Source organism: Neophocaena asiaeorientalis, unplaced genomic scaffold, assembly GCF_003031525.2.
Source record: "Neophocaena asiaeorientalis asiaeorientalis breed wild unplaced genomic scaffold, Neophocaena_asiaeorientalis_V1.1 scaffold133, whole genome shotgun sequence".
NCBI lineage: Eukaryota > Metazoa > Chordata > Mammalia > Artiodactyla > Phocoenidae > Neophocaena > Neophocaena asiaeorientalis.
The window spans coordinates 1,541,582-1,555,285 of record NW_020174429.1 but is presented as its reverse complement, the minus strand read 5'-3'; the positions used below and the strand labels follow the sequence as shown (position 1 = coordinate 1,555,285).

At 52.2% G+C, this 13,704-nt stretch overlaps 1 protein-coding gene across 2 annotated transcripts in view; it reads left to right on the top strand.

Moving 5' to 3' along the window:
* The window catches only part of SMAD7 (SMAD family member 7), a 29,967-nt gene that overhangs the window by 4,341 nt on the left and 11,922 nt on the right, over window positions 1–13,704 (top strand). Inside the window, exon 3 of one of the 2 annotated variants that reach the window (XM_024756794.1) lies at window positions 3,705–3,776. In XM_024756794.1, coding sequence (XP_024612562.1) covers window positions 3,705–3,776 — 72 coding nt within the window. Of the gene's footprint in view, window positions 1–3,701; window positions 3,777–13,704 lie in introns of both variants that reach the window. The other variant, XM_024756793.1, reaches the window with a different exon arrangement.

The following is a 13,704-nucleotide window of genomic DNA, read 5'->3' as shown; positions in this document are numbered from 1 at the left end:
AAACCAAAAAAAAAAAAAAAAAAACCCAAAAAACACTCCAAAGCAAAAATCTAACCCTCCTCTCCCCCCTCCAAACCAGAAAACCCCAAAACAAACAAAAAAAAGGAGTGAAAAACATCACCTTTGTGTAAGGATGTGAGGGTGCTAACCGGTGAAGCCCCTGTGGTGGGAATCTCCTGGCGCACTGGAGGGCTGCCAGGGCTGGGCCTGGTTTTGTTGGCTGCTGTAGCCAGAGATGTTGAGGTCAGACACACAGATGGGATGCTGCCCCAGGTTTTTCTCTCTGTCTTGCACATGGGGGAGAGTATTTGGCTGGGGAACTTACATCAGCTGCTTACATTCTTAAGTTTCTAAGTCGTAGGTTGCATTTTTAATCTTGGGTTACTAGGTGAGAACCAGCCGTAAGGTTTACAGTGGACAGCTGTTAAAATCCTAACCAGTTACACAGCTAAGGGAATCTCTTCTGTGAAGTCTCCAGCTTGGGCAGAGGCGGTGGGAAGAGGCTGGGGCCTGGTCCCCCTGCAGCCTTGGAGGAACGCTCCAGCTGAAAGTTGGGAGCTCCGTTTTGCTATGGTTCAAGCCGATCCACTGCAGCCTCTGGCATGGCCTGACTAGGTAGGCCTGGGTACTCTGTGGTTCGAAGTCAGCAGGATCTTCTGGGAAGGAGTGTTAGACATGGCTGGATGTAGGAGTAGGGTGGCTGTGACTTGAGGCTCTCAGAAGTCAGGACACCCCACCCCCCACCCCCAGCCCCATCACACCAGGAGTAAGAGAGCAGGCTGTTAGAATGAGCTCTCAGTTTATGGAGTGGGGATGCTGGGAGGGATTGCTCTGTAGGCTCTGCTTCCTGTGTCCTCTGTATCGGAAGGTCTGAAAGATTTGAAGCAGGGCTTGGCGGGGAGGGGATGTTGCTGGGTACATTTACTTGCTTGGGCTGGGGATCCAGGTGACCATTGGCAGATCGAGCCTCCAAAGCCTAGCTGAGAAGTCTGGGACCTAGTCCTGCATTTACCTTTTAACTCAGGCCACTCTTAACTTTTCCAGGCCTGGTTTTAAACCCACATGATCAAGGAGTTAGGTTAGATGATTCATTCATTCACTCATTTATTGGGTCACTCATTCAGTCATTCTACATACTTGATGTGCCTGCCTGAAATGCATTGAAGATTCCAACGCATTGGTTAGTGCTTCTGTAACCTGGGTTGTGGATTGGGGCAGAGCTGGGGTATGGTGGTGGTGGTGGAGGCTCCTCTGTCCCAGACGGTAGGTACTTAGGTAGCTCAGAACTAAGTTGACAGGAATATCCTGGCTGTCTGGAAACCATTCTCCGAATGAGAGAAGTGGGGTCCCCAGCTCTGTCGCCTTGTACCCTTTGCAGCAGCTCATTCCTTGGCTGTCCCCAGGCATGCATCTTTGAAAGCTCTCACTCACTGGGTGCTTGGTAGTGTTTAGCGGTGGAGAAGAGCCAGGAGTAGCCTAGAGTTTCTGAGTGTACCAGCCTGGGCTCTGGGGAGCAGACGACAAGGCAGTAGCTGAGAACCCTGCCTTCGGAGAGCTACCTCAGCAGAGCTGAGCTGTGGCCTCTTTGACCTATACTAACTTGTCAGGAGCTTGAGGCCCGTCTGGGTACTGAAGACTGTCTCAGCCCAGCTACCTTCAGGGAAGGGAGTGAGGACGTGGCCTACCCTGGGAGGGAGAGGGCTGAGCCCTTAGGTATGGTCCAGCTCACTGGGTGGCCCCTTGGGCTGCTCTGTGATACCTCAGTTTACCTGGGTACCTGTCAAACAGGTATACCTTGCTACTTCACAGGGGTGGTAAGGAGACCTAATTAACGTTCGTAAATCCCTTTTGAGATCAAAGGCGCTGCACAAAGGGCAGAGCACCATTTCATAGAAATGCTTGTGGTTGCCAGTGTGGAGCTGGCTTAACCTTTGATCTGAGACAGGCTGACAACCCCGAATGTGGTCCCAGCTCTGTCCCGAGATGTGGGCTCTTCCTTTGAAACACACCTTGTCCCTGGGATTCAGCCAGCCAGAGCTGGTGGGGGAGGGAGGGAGTGGCCGCGGATAAGTCACCATGGGGGTGTCTTCCCTTTGCGGGGTAGGTAGAAGCCAATCTCCAACATAGTGAAGGCCATCGAAGTAGTTTAGAAAGTGCAGGCTCTACACTCTTTAACCAGCAACTCCATTTCCTGCCCGCCCCTATTGTTTTCCATTTGATTAAGTGTATCCTGTAAAACTGTATATTCCTGTTAGGAATCAAACTTTACCTTGATACAGTGAAATTACCCACACAGTCTTTTCTCTCTCTCCCCTGCCTGCCGCTGCCACTCCTTTGCTTCCTCCTTCCCAGTTTAGAAGAATTCTTGAAAAGTTGTTCTTCCAGCCTGAGAGAGAATGCAAGAGAGGGATTAGAGAGAGGACCTCAGAGTTGAGTGGCCCAGCCCCTCCCCCCTTTTACCAGGCACTGGAGACAGCTGCTGGGCCCCTAGAGAGCTCTGTGGCTACCTGCCCCTGGACTACTCTTTCACTTGGCTTCCTATTCGCCCTCTCGGCCAAGTGTTTCCAGGGGGAAACTGGTAACGCACCCCCCCCCAGGGACATCCTGCTAGTGGCCTGGGGTGGAGGGACTGGCATTTGCACCATCTGACCTGGTGTTTTTGCTTTGGAGCTGGGACGCTCCTTTCCTGAGCCGGCCTTTCTCTATGGATTTCAGTAAGTTTGGCACTGGCAATGGTGCATGATATGCTTATGGGGTCTTGTGTATTTTTGTTTCGAGGGACTAATTCGTTGTGGTTCGTGGCCATTATTTTTTGTTTTCATTGCTTGGAGGGAGGTTGAGAAGTCTATATATTTCTCATCTGGAATTGGCATTATCCTCATGAACATTTAGGTCATTGTGCCAAGCACCTGAGGGTGACAAAGGCGTTGAAGAGACGGTTATAGTCTAGTTCAGGCAGACAGGATCTGAAGGTAAAAAATCAATAAAGACAGCAGAAGGAAGTCACAAGTACTGGGTGCCAGGGAGATTTTATAGGAACTGAGGCAGGGAGCCTTGCAGGCCTGGGGTTGCCTGGGAGGGTTTCCAGAGATGGGGAGTTTGGATTAGGGAGCCTTGCTGAAAATGTTCTCTGTTGTCCTGATGTGGCGTGAGGGGTTGTTCACAGGTGTGTACATGAGTAAAATTCATTTCATCGAGTTGCACTTGAGATTTGTATTTTTTTTATACTTATTATACCTCAGTTAAAAAGGAAGAAGTCCCTTCAGCCCAGCACCAGTTCTTCCTAAAGAACTGGGAAGTCTGTCTTTAAAAAGATGAGAGTGGCAGCGAGGCCACTGGATCCAAGCAGAGAGGCCATGCTTTGGGAAAAGATGGGAAAGATGGTGGAGAGACAAGAACTGGGCGTCCTTTGTCCTTGGGAACTACCTGGTTTCCTCAATGGGGGACTTGCAGTAAAAGAGAAATTCCAGCCAGTCTGTCTTGACTAATGATTAACTGGCCGCCCGGAGCCCAGACGGGTGACAAGGTGCTGTGGTCTGTCTTATGATGGGTAGCGAAGCCTGGGCAGCCCATTAATAATTGGCATCGCGGCCGGCAGTCACCCGTTTGGAATGTGTGGTTTCTCTTTAATGCTGTTTAGAATGTGCTTAAAAATTAATCTTGGTGTTTTAATTTATTTATTTCTCTCTTCATATCCACAGCAGACTGTCCAGATGCTGTGCCTTCCTCCGCTGAAACAGGGGGAACGAATTATCTGGCCCCTGGGGGGCTTTCAGGTGAGCTGCTTTCTCTTACTTTCTTGGCAATTCGAAGACCTCCTGAAATGACTGGAGACTGGAGGAATGGAGGTGGCCTTCTGCCACCCCAGCTGGTCTGGAATTAATTCTCACTTTTATGTGCATGAAACTGGATGTATCCGTGATGATTCTGTTGCCCTTCAGCTCATCCTTCTGGGCCATAGATCTGGAAGTGTGGGGGCCAGCCGGCGGGCTGGTGTTGGGCCACGTTTCGTGGTTATTGTTAAGCAGCTCCCGACTTGAGGGGCTTCCACTTGGTGACTTTGGTGTCACTCGTCCACGGGTTTAAGCCCTTTTTTGCTCTCACTCTCAGTGCATCGGGTGCCTTGAAGGGAATGGATCCACCTTTTGGGAACTTGTAGAAGACAGACCCCAAGTGTAGGATGGGAGTTTAGAGTAGATGGCCTTGATGCTTCTTTGCAAATCCTGCTTCCCAGTCCAGCTTTGTGCAGAAGTCTGCAGTGCATGGTGGGGATGGGAGGGCCAGGGTGGGGACACTGCAGACAGTAGGTGCTAATACTGTTACCCAGCAGGGAAGGTGTCCCTGAGGGCCCACAGGTGTGAGCAGGGGCCTGGACTCCCAGGCTGGAGAGTTATGGAATTGGGTGAAGGGCACTGGAGAGCCTAAACATCATTGTCCCCGAGAGACAGGAGAAGAGAGTGATAAACTTGGAGAAACTCATTAGCAATGTAAGTGGGAGACATTTCCATTCTGTTCTAAATATGTCCTGTTTTCCACCTGTTTTTCCCACCCCAGTATGCCATCACTGGATTTTCTAAGAACTAGCTAAAACAAGAGGGAAAGTAATCCAGGAAAAAAAAAACAGAAAAGAAAAGAAAATCCAGCAGAGTTCTGGACATTGACCCTTGGGACATTGGTGTAGGATCATGGCAGCTCCGATGGAAGCTATAAAACTGTCTTTGGGGCTTCCCTGGTGGCACAGTGGTTGAGAGTCCGCCTGCCGATGCAGGGGAGACGGGTTCGTGCCCCGGTCCGGGAAGACCCCACATGCCGCGGAGTGGCTGGGCCCGTGAGCCATGGCCACTGAGCCTGCGCATCCGGAGCCTGTGCTCCACAACGGGAGAGGCCACAGCAGCGAGAGGCCTGCGTACCGCAAAAAAAACAAAAACAAAAGTCTTTGGGGGGACCGTGGTGCACCGTCTTTTGCGACTTTTAACTGGTCAGGTGTCGCTCAGCCTCGGCTCGGTTCATGCTAGCCAGTTCCCTCTGCAGGAATTGAGCTTGCTGAGAATGTCTTCAGGGAGACCCTTGTTTGTTTTGATTTCAGTGCAGTATATACTCTGGCTGTTATCTGAGACAGAGGGTATTGTTTACTCAAAGCTCCTAATGAGAGCTGAGTAGGAAAAAAGAGGGACGCAGAAAGGCAGGGGCTTGGGGTGAGAATGGGAGTGGACCATGGCGGTGGAGGAGGGAAGAACATACCGGGACATGAGAACTGTGTCTTTTCTGCTTTCTAAGGCTGAGAGAGTTCCGGAAAGAAAGAAAGCCAAGGAGAGGAAAGGGTCTGGGCAAAATAGCACACTCAGGATGTTGTTAGAGGGTTTTATTTTTTAAATTCTGAATGTGCAGGGAGGAGTCCCAGCCCCTCTGAACCACATGAAACAGGCAAGGGAAGTGGTAGCTTTTGAAAGGGGGCTTTTCGGAAGGTTTGTCTTATTGATAACATCTTGTCTGTCTCCTCTGCTGGAGGAAGTAACGATACCCGCCTGAGCCATCAGCCTCCTTACCTGGCCCCCAGAGCCAAAAGTGTGACAGCGCAGCCCTTTCTGAGACGGGTGGGCTTCCAAGAGTTTTTCTAGTCCTAGAAAGAAACTGGGGGTAAAGCAATGATGAACTCCTCCCCTACCCCCAAAGTAACTGCAGCCATTTCGATGAATGAGGAGCTGCTAGGAAGGAGTGCTTGTCTCTGAAGGGATAGCGTCCTTCAACAAAACTGCCAGAAGAAAAAAACGTGATGGGGAGGACTCCACATGAAAGAGCATTTGTTTTGAATTTTAGCTCTTGATTTACTAATTCCCAAGGCTTCAAAGTTTCAACTCTTTCTTCTTTCCGTTCAGAGTTGGAGTAGTTTATTAATAATGTGCCGTGGGGGGAAGTTGAAGAAACTGTTTCTTGGGTTGGTGCCAGTGGTTTGGGGGTGTCTGGAGGGGAGGTAATAGGCCCTGAGAAAACCCAGGGCTCCACCCTCTGCCGCGAGAAGGCCCCCCCAAAAGATGGTGGTAGTGGCTCGAGTCCAGGGCGGAGGGTTTTGCAAATGGAGAAAGCCCAAACCTCCTTTCCAAGAAGTTGATCTTTCCATGGGGCGGGGGGGGCGCGGGTGGAGGTGGCCGAGGCCGGGGTGTGTCTGCCTGGCGGAGGATGAGGCCGGTGGGGGGCTGTGGTGGCTGAAGGGGGCTGGGCCAGGGAGGGGAGGGAGGCTGGAGCGGGGAGCCTGCTGTGGCGAGCGCCAGGCCAAGTGGGCATCACGGCGGGGAGCGGGGAAGGTGCCCACAGGGCTCTGCCCCCGCCTCCCCGCTGGAAATCACCTCTCTGAGTGTCTCTTTCACGGGCCCTGTGTGCTGTTTTCCTTCCTGTCCTGGCCAAGATCGGGCTTAATGAATGGGGCTCAGTTTAGGGTGGGAGGAAGGTCGGCAGCGGGAGCCAGGGCTTGATTCTCTTGGCAAGGGAAGAAGGGAAAGAAAAAAACAGCCGAATGTGAAAATGTGGTGCCTCGGGGGTGGGGGTGAGGGTGTGCTTGAAGGCACGCCCCTCGCCCCTCCCGAGATGCCGGGGTGACTCCAAGGCTGGCCCTTCCCTTTCCTGCGAGGAAGGGGAGTGGGTGGGTAGGAGCGCTGGGAGCCAGCCTGCTGGCTGCAGGTTGGAATTCCAGCCTTGCAGCGCGGGGCTGGCCAGGGAGACGACAGGCCAGGCCTCTGGGACTCGCAGTGAAACAGACCCCACCCCTGCAAGTTTCCTCAGTCTGGGAAAACGGCACATTTTTAGAAGGCTGTGACTCGGTTCCAGGAGATTGTACTTTCATTTCTGACAGCCGGCTCTCGGAGACAGATGGATTGCTTGGTGCCTGGTTGTGCGTGTGCGTGTGTGTGTGTGTGCACGCGCGCGCGTGTATGCGTGCTACAGACCTACAGATAGACACGTGCACTGACACATGAGCGGGCAGGCGCTGGGATAGGCCTGGGTCCCTCTCACGCGGGGTAGGTGGACCTCAGAGACGGTTTCTCCATGAGGATATGTGCTCTGGGCCCGGGCCGTGTTTGGATTGGTTCTGAATTGGGATCTGGATATGGTGCTTTTGGAAAGGCGTGTAGGACAAACCCTCGTTGCTGGCACGTATCCTGGCTCAAGAATACCCACCTGGGAGAGGTCTTACGTAGATGGGAAGCTTCTAGGTTCAGCTCGATGGTGGAAGTGGAAAGGATTTGCTCCCAGAGCTTTCACTGTGTCACTGGTAATTAAAAGCATGTGTTCGAAGCTGTCATCTTTGCAGCCTCCATCTGGAGTTTCTAGGGGGGAGCTTTCATTTAGCTTGTCTGCTGTCCTGATTCGGGGTAGTGGGGTGGGGTGGGAGGGGTTTGAAGAAATACCACCTCACTTGTGAATTCCAGGTTCTTCAGCTGTAGACCCAGACTCCTTTGTATATTGGTGTCTAAAGCTGGTTGGGCCTCAGACATATGGGCCTCGCTGGTTAAGGCAGGGATTTGAGGCCAGCATCATTTGTAGTCATTTTTTAAAAATTATTTATTTATTTTTGGCTATGTTGGGTCTTCGTTGCTGCACGCAGGCTTTCTCTAGTTGTGGTGGGTGGGGGGCTACTCTTTGGGTGCGCGGGCTTCTCATTGCAGTGGCTTCTCTTGTTGCAGAGCACGGGCTCTAGGCATGCAGGCTTCAGTAGTTGTGGCACGCGGGCTCAGTAGTTGTGGCTCACGGGCTCTAGAGCGCAGGCTCAGTACTTGTGGAGCACGGGCTTAGTTGCTCCGCGGCATGTGGGATCTTCCCAGACCAGGGATCGAACCTGTGTCCTCTGCATTGGCAGGCAGATTCTTCTCCACTGCACCGCCAGGGAGCCCCCATTTGTAGTCCTTTAAACTTCAAAAGAGGTGCCACCCTGGATTTCAGGGAGGGAGGTGCAAGGCAGTGGAAGTGTAGTACCGATGTGTCTGGGGGAGGGTGTTGAGGAACCCATCTCTTGGCTGGACAAAATCATGCTTATCGGAGAGACACCGTCCCACCAACCCAAGGGAGGCCAGCTCCTTTGCTAAGGTCTTCAGATCCGTGTCTCGCTTCTAGTTCCTGGGTGATGGGAATGTCCTTATCAGCATCCATTCCAGGAACGGTTCTTTCCTCTTCTTTAATCTCTGCTGGCATCTATGAGAGCCTCAGAGGAGAGTCTTCAAAAACACCTACATAATCTGAAAATGTGGTCCTGGCTCAGTCCACAGTCAACTTGGGCTCAAACCAAGTAGCTTAGGAAAGAGTGCCCCATCCTGTTTTTAAGGAAGGTTATTCAGCTGCATTTGTTGTCTGGTTGGGAATGGTGATGGCAAGCTGGGAATCTCCTCGGCTGCCTGTTGCTGTGTTTTTATATCTCTCCTTCCCGTGCCTGGGAACAAGCAGATTGTGGTTTCGCTGGAGTCTCTAATGCCATGGGGGAGGTGGGGTGGGGGTGGATTGAGTTCATCCAAGTGGCCTTGAGCATGGGCTTGGGGGGAGGCAGAAGCACCAGCACATGTAACCATGAGCGAGCTCCTTACCTATCCTCTCCCCTTCCTCTCCCCAACCATGTAGGTGAGGAGTGACAGTCTGAATCTCTAGGGACCCATATGTCCCTAAATGCCAGGCTGACGACTCAGTCCCCGGCCGGCTCACCTGGTGCACACCCACTCCCCAGTGAAGACCAGTCAGGGACAGCAGCTCAGGCTGTTTGCCTCTTCTGCAAGGCTTGAGGTCATGCACTCAACCCCGGAGAAGGGCTCACTGTTAAAACGCCTTTTATCCTGGAAAGAATGGGGCAGTCAGGCAGGGGTTAAATGCAGGGTGACAGCATTTAAAGTCTCTGGAGCAACTTGGGGCTGCTCTGCCAGCCGGACTACATGGGCCACTGCCTCATGCACCCCGTCCCTGAAGCAGAGCAGGGCTGGCCCGCGAAGGGGCAGGGGCCAGGTGAGGGCCAGGTTCCGGTGCAGCTCTTGGCCACTGTCTTGGGGCACTAACACCCTCTCCCCAGGGAGGCTTTTTCTTAGCAGAGCCCAGCAGTAGCTGCGTGGACTTCTGAACCTGTGGCCCAGAGCTAGGGGGGCAGTGAAAAGGGAGGGAATGCCAAAGGATTCACGATCAAGTTTGGCTCCCTTTGCTGCTTTATTACTGCTGTTAACTGTCCCGTGATACTGCACCTACAGTGCTGTGATCGCCAGGCCACTTCACAGCAGGTTGTCTTAACCTGGTGGGAGAAAAAAAGGCGCAGGGTGGTGGTCCCCAGACTTGTCTGCACATCGGGACCCCTGGGAGCTTCCAAATCACAGTCTGTTGGCAGGATCCCAGCATCAGTATTTTTTGAGGCTTCCCAGATGATTTCAAGGTGCAGACAAGTTGGGGAGCCCCTAGTGTAAGGGGTAAAAGGGTCTGTGTTCCTGAGGGGGAGTATCTTTTTTTTTTCTTTTTTTTTGTGGAGAATATCTTTGGTGGCTTCTCTTGGTGGCTGTGCAGGTTCTGTGATTCTGCCTGTGCTCCTATAGGGAAGAATTCAAGTACCTTGCTTGTTGAGCCTCTTCTCAACTAAGACTTTCACTCGATTGTAGAAACTTGACAAGGTGTGTTAACTCTGCCTCTTCCTCCCATTGGCTTTGTTGTAGTGGATGACATGGTAAAAGTGACCCATGGGACAGGGTCTCCTTTCAGGGTGATGAAGATGTTCTGGAACTAGGTAGTGGTGATGGTTGCTCAGCTCTGCGAGTGCTCTCAATGTCACTAATGGTAAATGTTGTGTTACACATATCTTGCCACAGTTTTAAAAAGTAGTGACCTGTGGTAGCTTTTAAATGCATGCAGGTATTTAGATATTCAATAAAAAACACTGGCTCTGGAGAATGAAAACGGAGACTTCAGTTAGGTGCTTGAGATCTGTAGATAGACACTTGTTTCCAGAGCACCTCTGAGGTCTCCAGGGATGGGCCCACAGTCACGGGCCTGTCTGTCTCCGTGATTTTTCAACCTTTTCTATTCCATCCTGGTTGCAGAAAGGAGAGACAGGAGAGTTCCCTGTGGCTCATTTTCCGAGGCTGACCTTTCTGCAGGGGAAGTGAGCGCCCTTGCTCCTTCTCTGCCTCAGATGCTGTTTTCCTCTGGGCAGCCCGGGGACTGGTAACCAGCCATGTAGGGGCGGGCCTCCCTAAGCCTGGAGTCGTCCTGACCCACCCTGCTGAGTGATCGGCCCCCTGCTCTGGTCCCGCTGCCTAAGACCCTAGTTGATATGACAGCTTCACCGAGGTTATAGGGCTGCAGGGTAGAGGAGGCTGGTGACTCGCCCGGGAGCCCTCCCTTTGCAGGAGCCTTGTGAAAGGATACTGTACAGCGTGGCCACTGGGAGGTCACCACTGGCCCTACCATCTCTCTCGCTCAGTCCTGAATGGCTAGCCCCGTCTGGCTGTGTGCCTACTGTCACAGACAAGCTTCCTCTCTGGGCTATTTTCAGCGGGAAGATATTATTAACGGCTGAGGCACAGTTCTCAATTTAGTGGCTAACACACCAAGAAAGGAACATTCCCTTGGTGGCGGCAACTCTACCTAAACACGGTGGCTCATTGGGGGTGATGCCCCCAGCCCCCTTCGCTTCTCCCCACGGGGGTCTGTGCCCCTGACCCACTTTCTGGGGCAGCTCCGACTGAAGATTCAGTGTCTACCATGGAGAGAAGGAGGCTTTTTCTTAAAGCCAACTCATTAAAGGTGTAGGCGATGATAGCGTTTATATTCTAAAATGGGGAGATTTTGTGACAGGGATGGGGCACTGGATGGAAAAAGGAACTTTCTGTGGAGTTTAGGACAGCTGTTTAAAACAGGGTGATAACTTTCACCTTGTAAGTGAACAGGAAGTATTGGGACAAGACAGGAAATTGCATCATTCCTTTTATGAGAAGAACTCCAGAAAAAAAGTTGTTCGTGAAAGGTAGTGGCTGAGAGGAGGCCGGCCCGGTTTTGTTTTGTTTTTTTTTCCCCCCTTCTTTCCTTCCACTCCCATGAGAATTTCTGGGCCATTTTCTTTAAGAAAGAGGCTGTTTGAGAACTTTATGTTATTTTTATTATTTAAAAAAATATTTTACCAGAAGGGTCACATTCAGTTGACATGTTAACTGCAGCCTTATTGCCCAGTATACTAAAGAATCTTTCATGAGTGTTTCAGCTTCCTTCCCCAAATGGTGAGGCCAAGCAGCTCTTGGCTGGAAGTGAATTTTGGTTTGGCTGCAGTCTTCGACACTGAGCCCCACCCAGTGTCATTAGCTTATTTTTAACTTGCCAAAAAAAAAAAAAAATCTCTTTTTTGGGGGGAGGGGGTGGGTGGGAATTTACGGATACCCTTAGCCTGTTCACCCCAGCATGACCTTCCCCTAACCAAGGTGCCTGGCATTTGGCAGGCTGGGGCTGCCTTTATTTACTAGCAGTCGGCCTCATTTTGCCCAAGGAGTCCCTCCTTTAGCTTCCTGACTGCCTATCGCTAGGACTCTGGTGCGCGGTAAAGAGGTGACAGAAGACAGCTCCCCTGGTACAGCTGTGCTTAGCCCTGGGGGATGGGGATAACTCAGTCCTCAGTCACCAAGAAGCTTCCGCCTTTAGAAAGAGGGCTTGTGCAGCCCCACAGTGATGTGCAGAAGGCGGTATTGTGCTGGGTGTGAAAACAGTTTTCATTTATTCATCTCTGGGTTTCTAAGTCCCCTCTTGGACAATGTCATTGTTCTCGTAACATGGGACAGTGCCCCGACCCGGGCTGTCAAGGAGCCATCTTTAGGATGGAGGCCAGAAAGAAAGAGATCTGTGTGTGGCTGGCTTGCTCCCCATTTCCCCCCAACCCCCAACTTTTTTCCTTAGTGGGCTTTGTTTTGTTTTCATAACACAACAAGAGCCCTGGGGTGTGTAAAAGCATTGTTGAACATTCGGTGAGGCTAACTTGTCCAAACAGAGCAGGACGCCAAGGCAGAATGCTGTGGGCAGGTGGTGAGCCCACAGAGGTTGCCTGGCCGGCGCCTGGCTTGGAAACACCTCCCGGGATCAGCCGCAGCTGGCAGGGAAGTAGCTGAGGACAGGGGCTCTTTTCCCGCCTCCACGGGGAGCCTGGGGTCAGACCTAGGCCTTTCTGGCTGACCCCTGCCTGGCATGCACGCTCCGCTCCCAGGTGGGTTCTCACGGGCCTCGCTCTGCCAGGTGTAAAGCTGGGGCCTGGGGGGCGGTGGTGGTGCAGCTGCTTTGGGAGAAACCAGCGTGTTCCTGTGGTCCAATCATTTAGCGATTATTTACTGAGCACCTACTATGTGCCACGCTTTGCCAGGCATGGAGGATGTAGTTCTTGGACTCTGCAGACGTAATGGTCTGCCTGAAGGTGCTCTGGCGTCAGTGAGATGGAGGGTCCTTGAACAGGATGTGGCTCTGTCTGGAGTCAGGCACGGGGCAGCTTCTCAGCCATGGGGTGAGGTGTTGTAAGACATGGGGGAGGTGCAGGGATGGGCCCCTGGGGAGATTGTTTGAGCACGCAGGGCCAGCACAGCTTCTCTGCTTCGGTTGTGTGGTCTGTTGAGAGTTGAGATAAAGCAAAGCTTGTGGATAAACAGAGGTCTGCCTCCTTCTGAAATAAGAGCTGCAACAGCAGGAGGTAGGGTTATAATCCAGACCCTGGTGGTACTTGGGAGCCCAGCAGAGTGGAGGTGACCAGCCAAGGGGCAGGGCGGGGGTGGCATGGGCACCTGGAATGTTAGCATTTATGTCTTTACAGCCACAGGGGAGGTGGGACATTTTCAAAGCCCAGGACTTGGACTTTTTTTTATAACTCCGGTGGGCTTGATTCCCATGAGGACCATCTGGGGATGCAACACTTGCTTTTTAATTTAAAATCTGATGGTCAAGTTCATTTCTGAGGTCCCAGCCAGTGTGTGAAGCTCTGGCCCGCCTGTGGGTGGGTTTACGCGAGGTAATCTAATACCCAGTTACCAAGGGGTTTCATTTTCACTGCGCATCCTGCCCCTGGCCCCTGGCCATTCCCCCGAGGCCTACTGGTGGCTCCGTTCATTCGGAGCTCACTGATTTAATTAATCATCCTTGGTCCTCTGTGGAGTCGGGAGAGCTCTTTTGGCCTTTGGTTAGATCCTGGGTAGTAAGGGAAGAACTGAGTTCAACTCCAGTTTTCCTCTTGCAAAATGGGGAGTTTCTGTCATTCAGACGTGAGCACTCAGATCACCAGGCCAGGGACTGTTGGTGTCTCTCGTGTTTGCTCATTTCTGTGTTGCCTTTTTACTTTTTAACTTGGGGTGGACGTTCAACAGGAACAAAAAAAGACAACGCCAAGGGCTTCCCTGGTGGCGCAGTGGTTGGGAGTCCGCCTGCCGTTGCAGGGGACACGGACGGGTTCGTGCCCCAGTCTGGGAAGATCCCACATGCCGCGGAGCGGCTGGGCCCGTGAGCCATGGCCGCTGAGCCTGCGCGTCTGGAGCCTGTGCTCCGCAAAGGGAGAGGCCACAACAGTGAGAGGCCCTTGGACAGCAAAAAAAAAAAAAAAGACAATGCCAAGAAAAGACTGTACTGTCAGTAAACTCACCTTTCTGCATCTGCCACTTGGAGGGTTAAATTACCATCTCCAGTCACCCTTTCCCACCTTGCGGTCACCTTCCCCAGTGAGCTTCTGAGGCT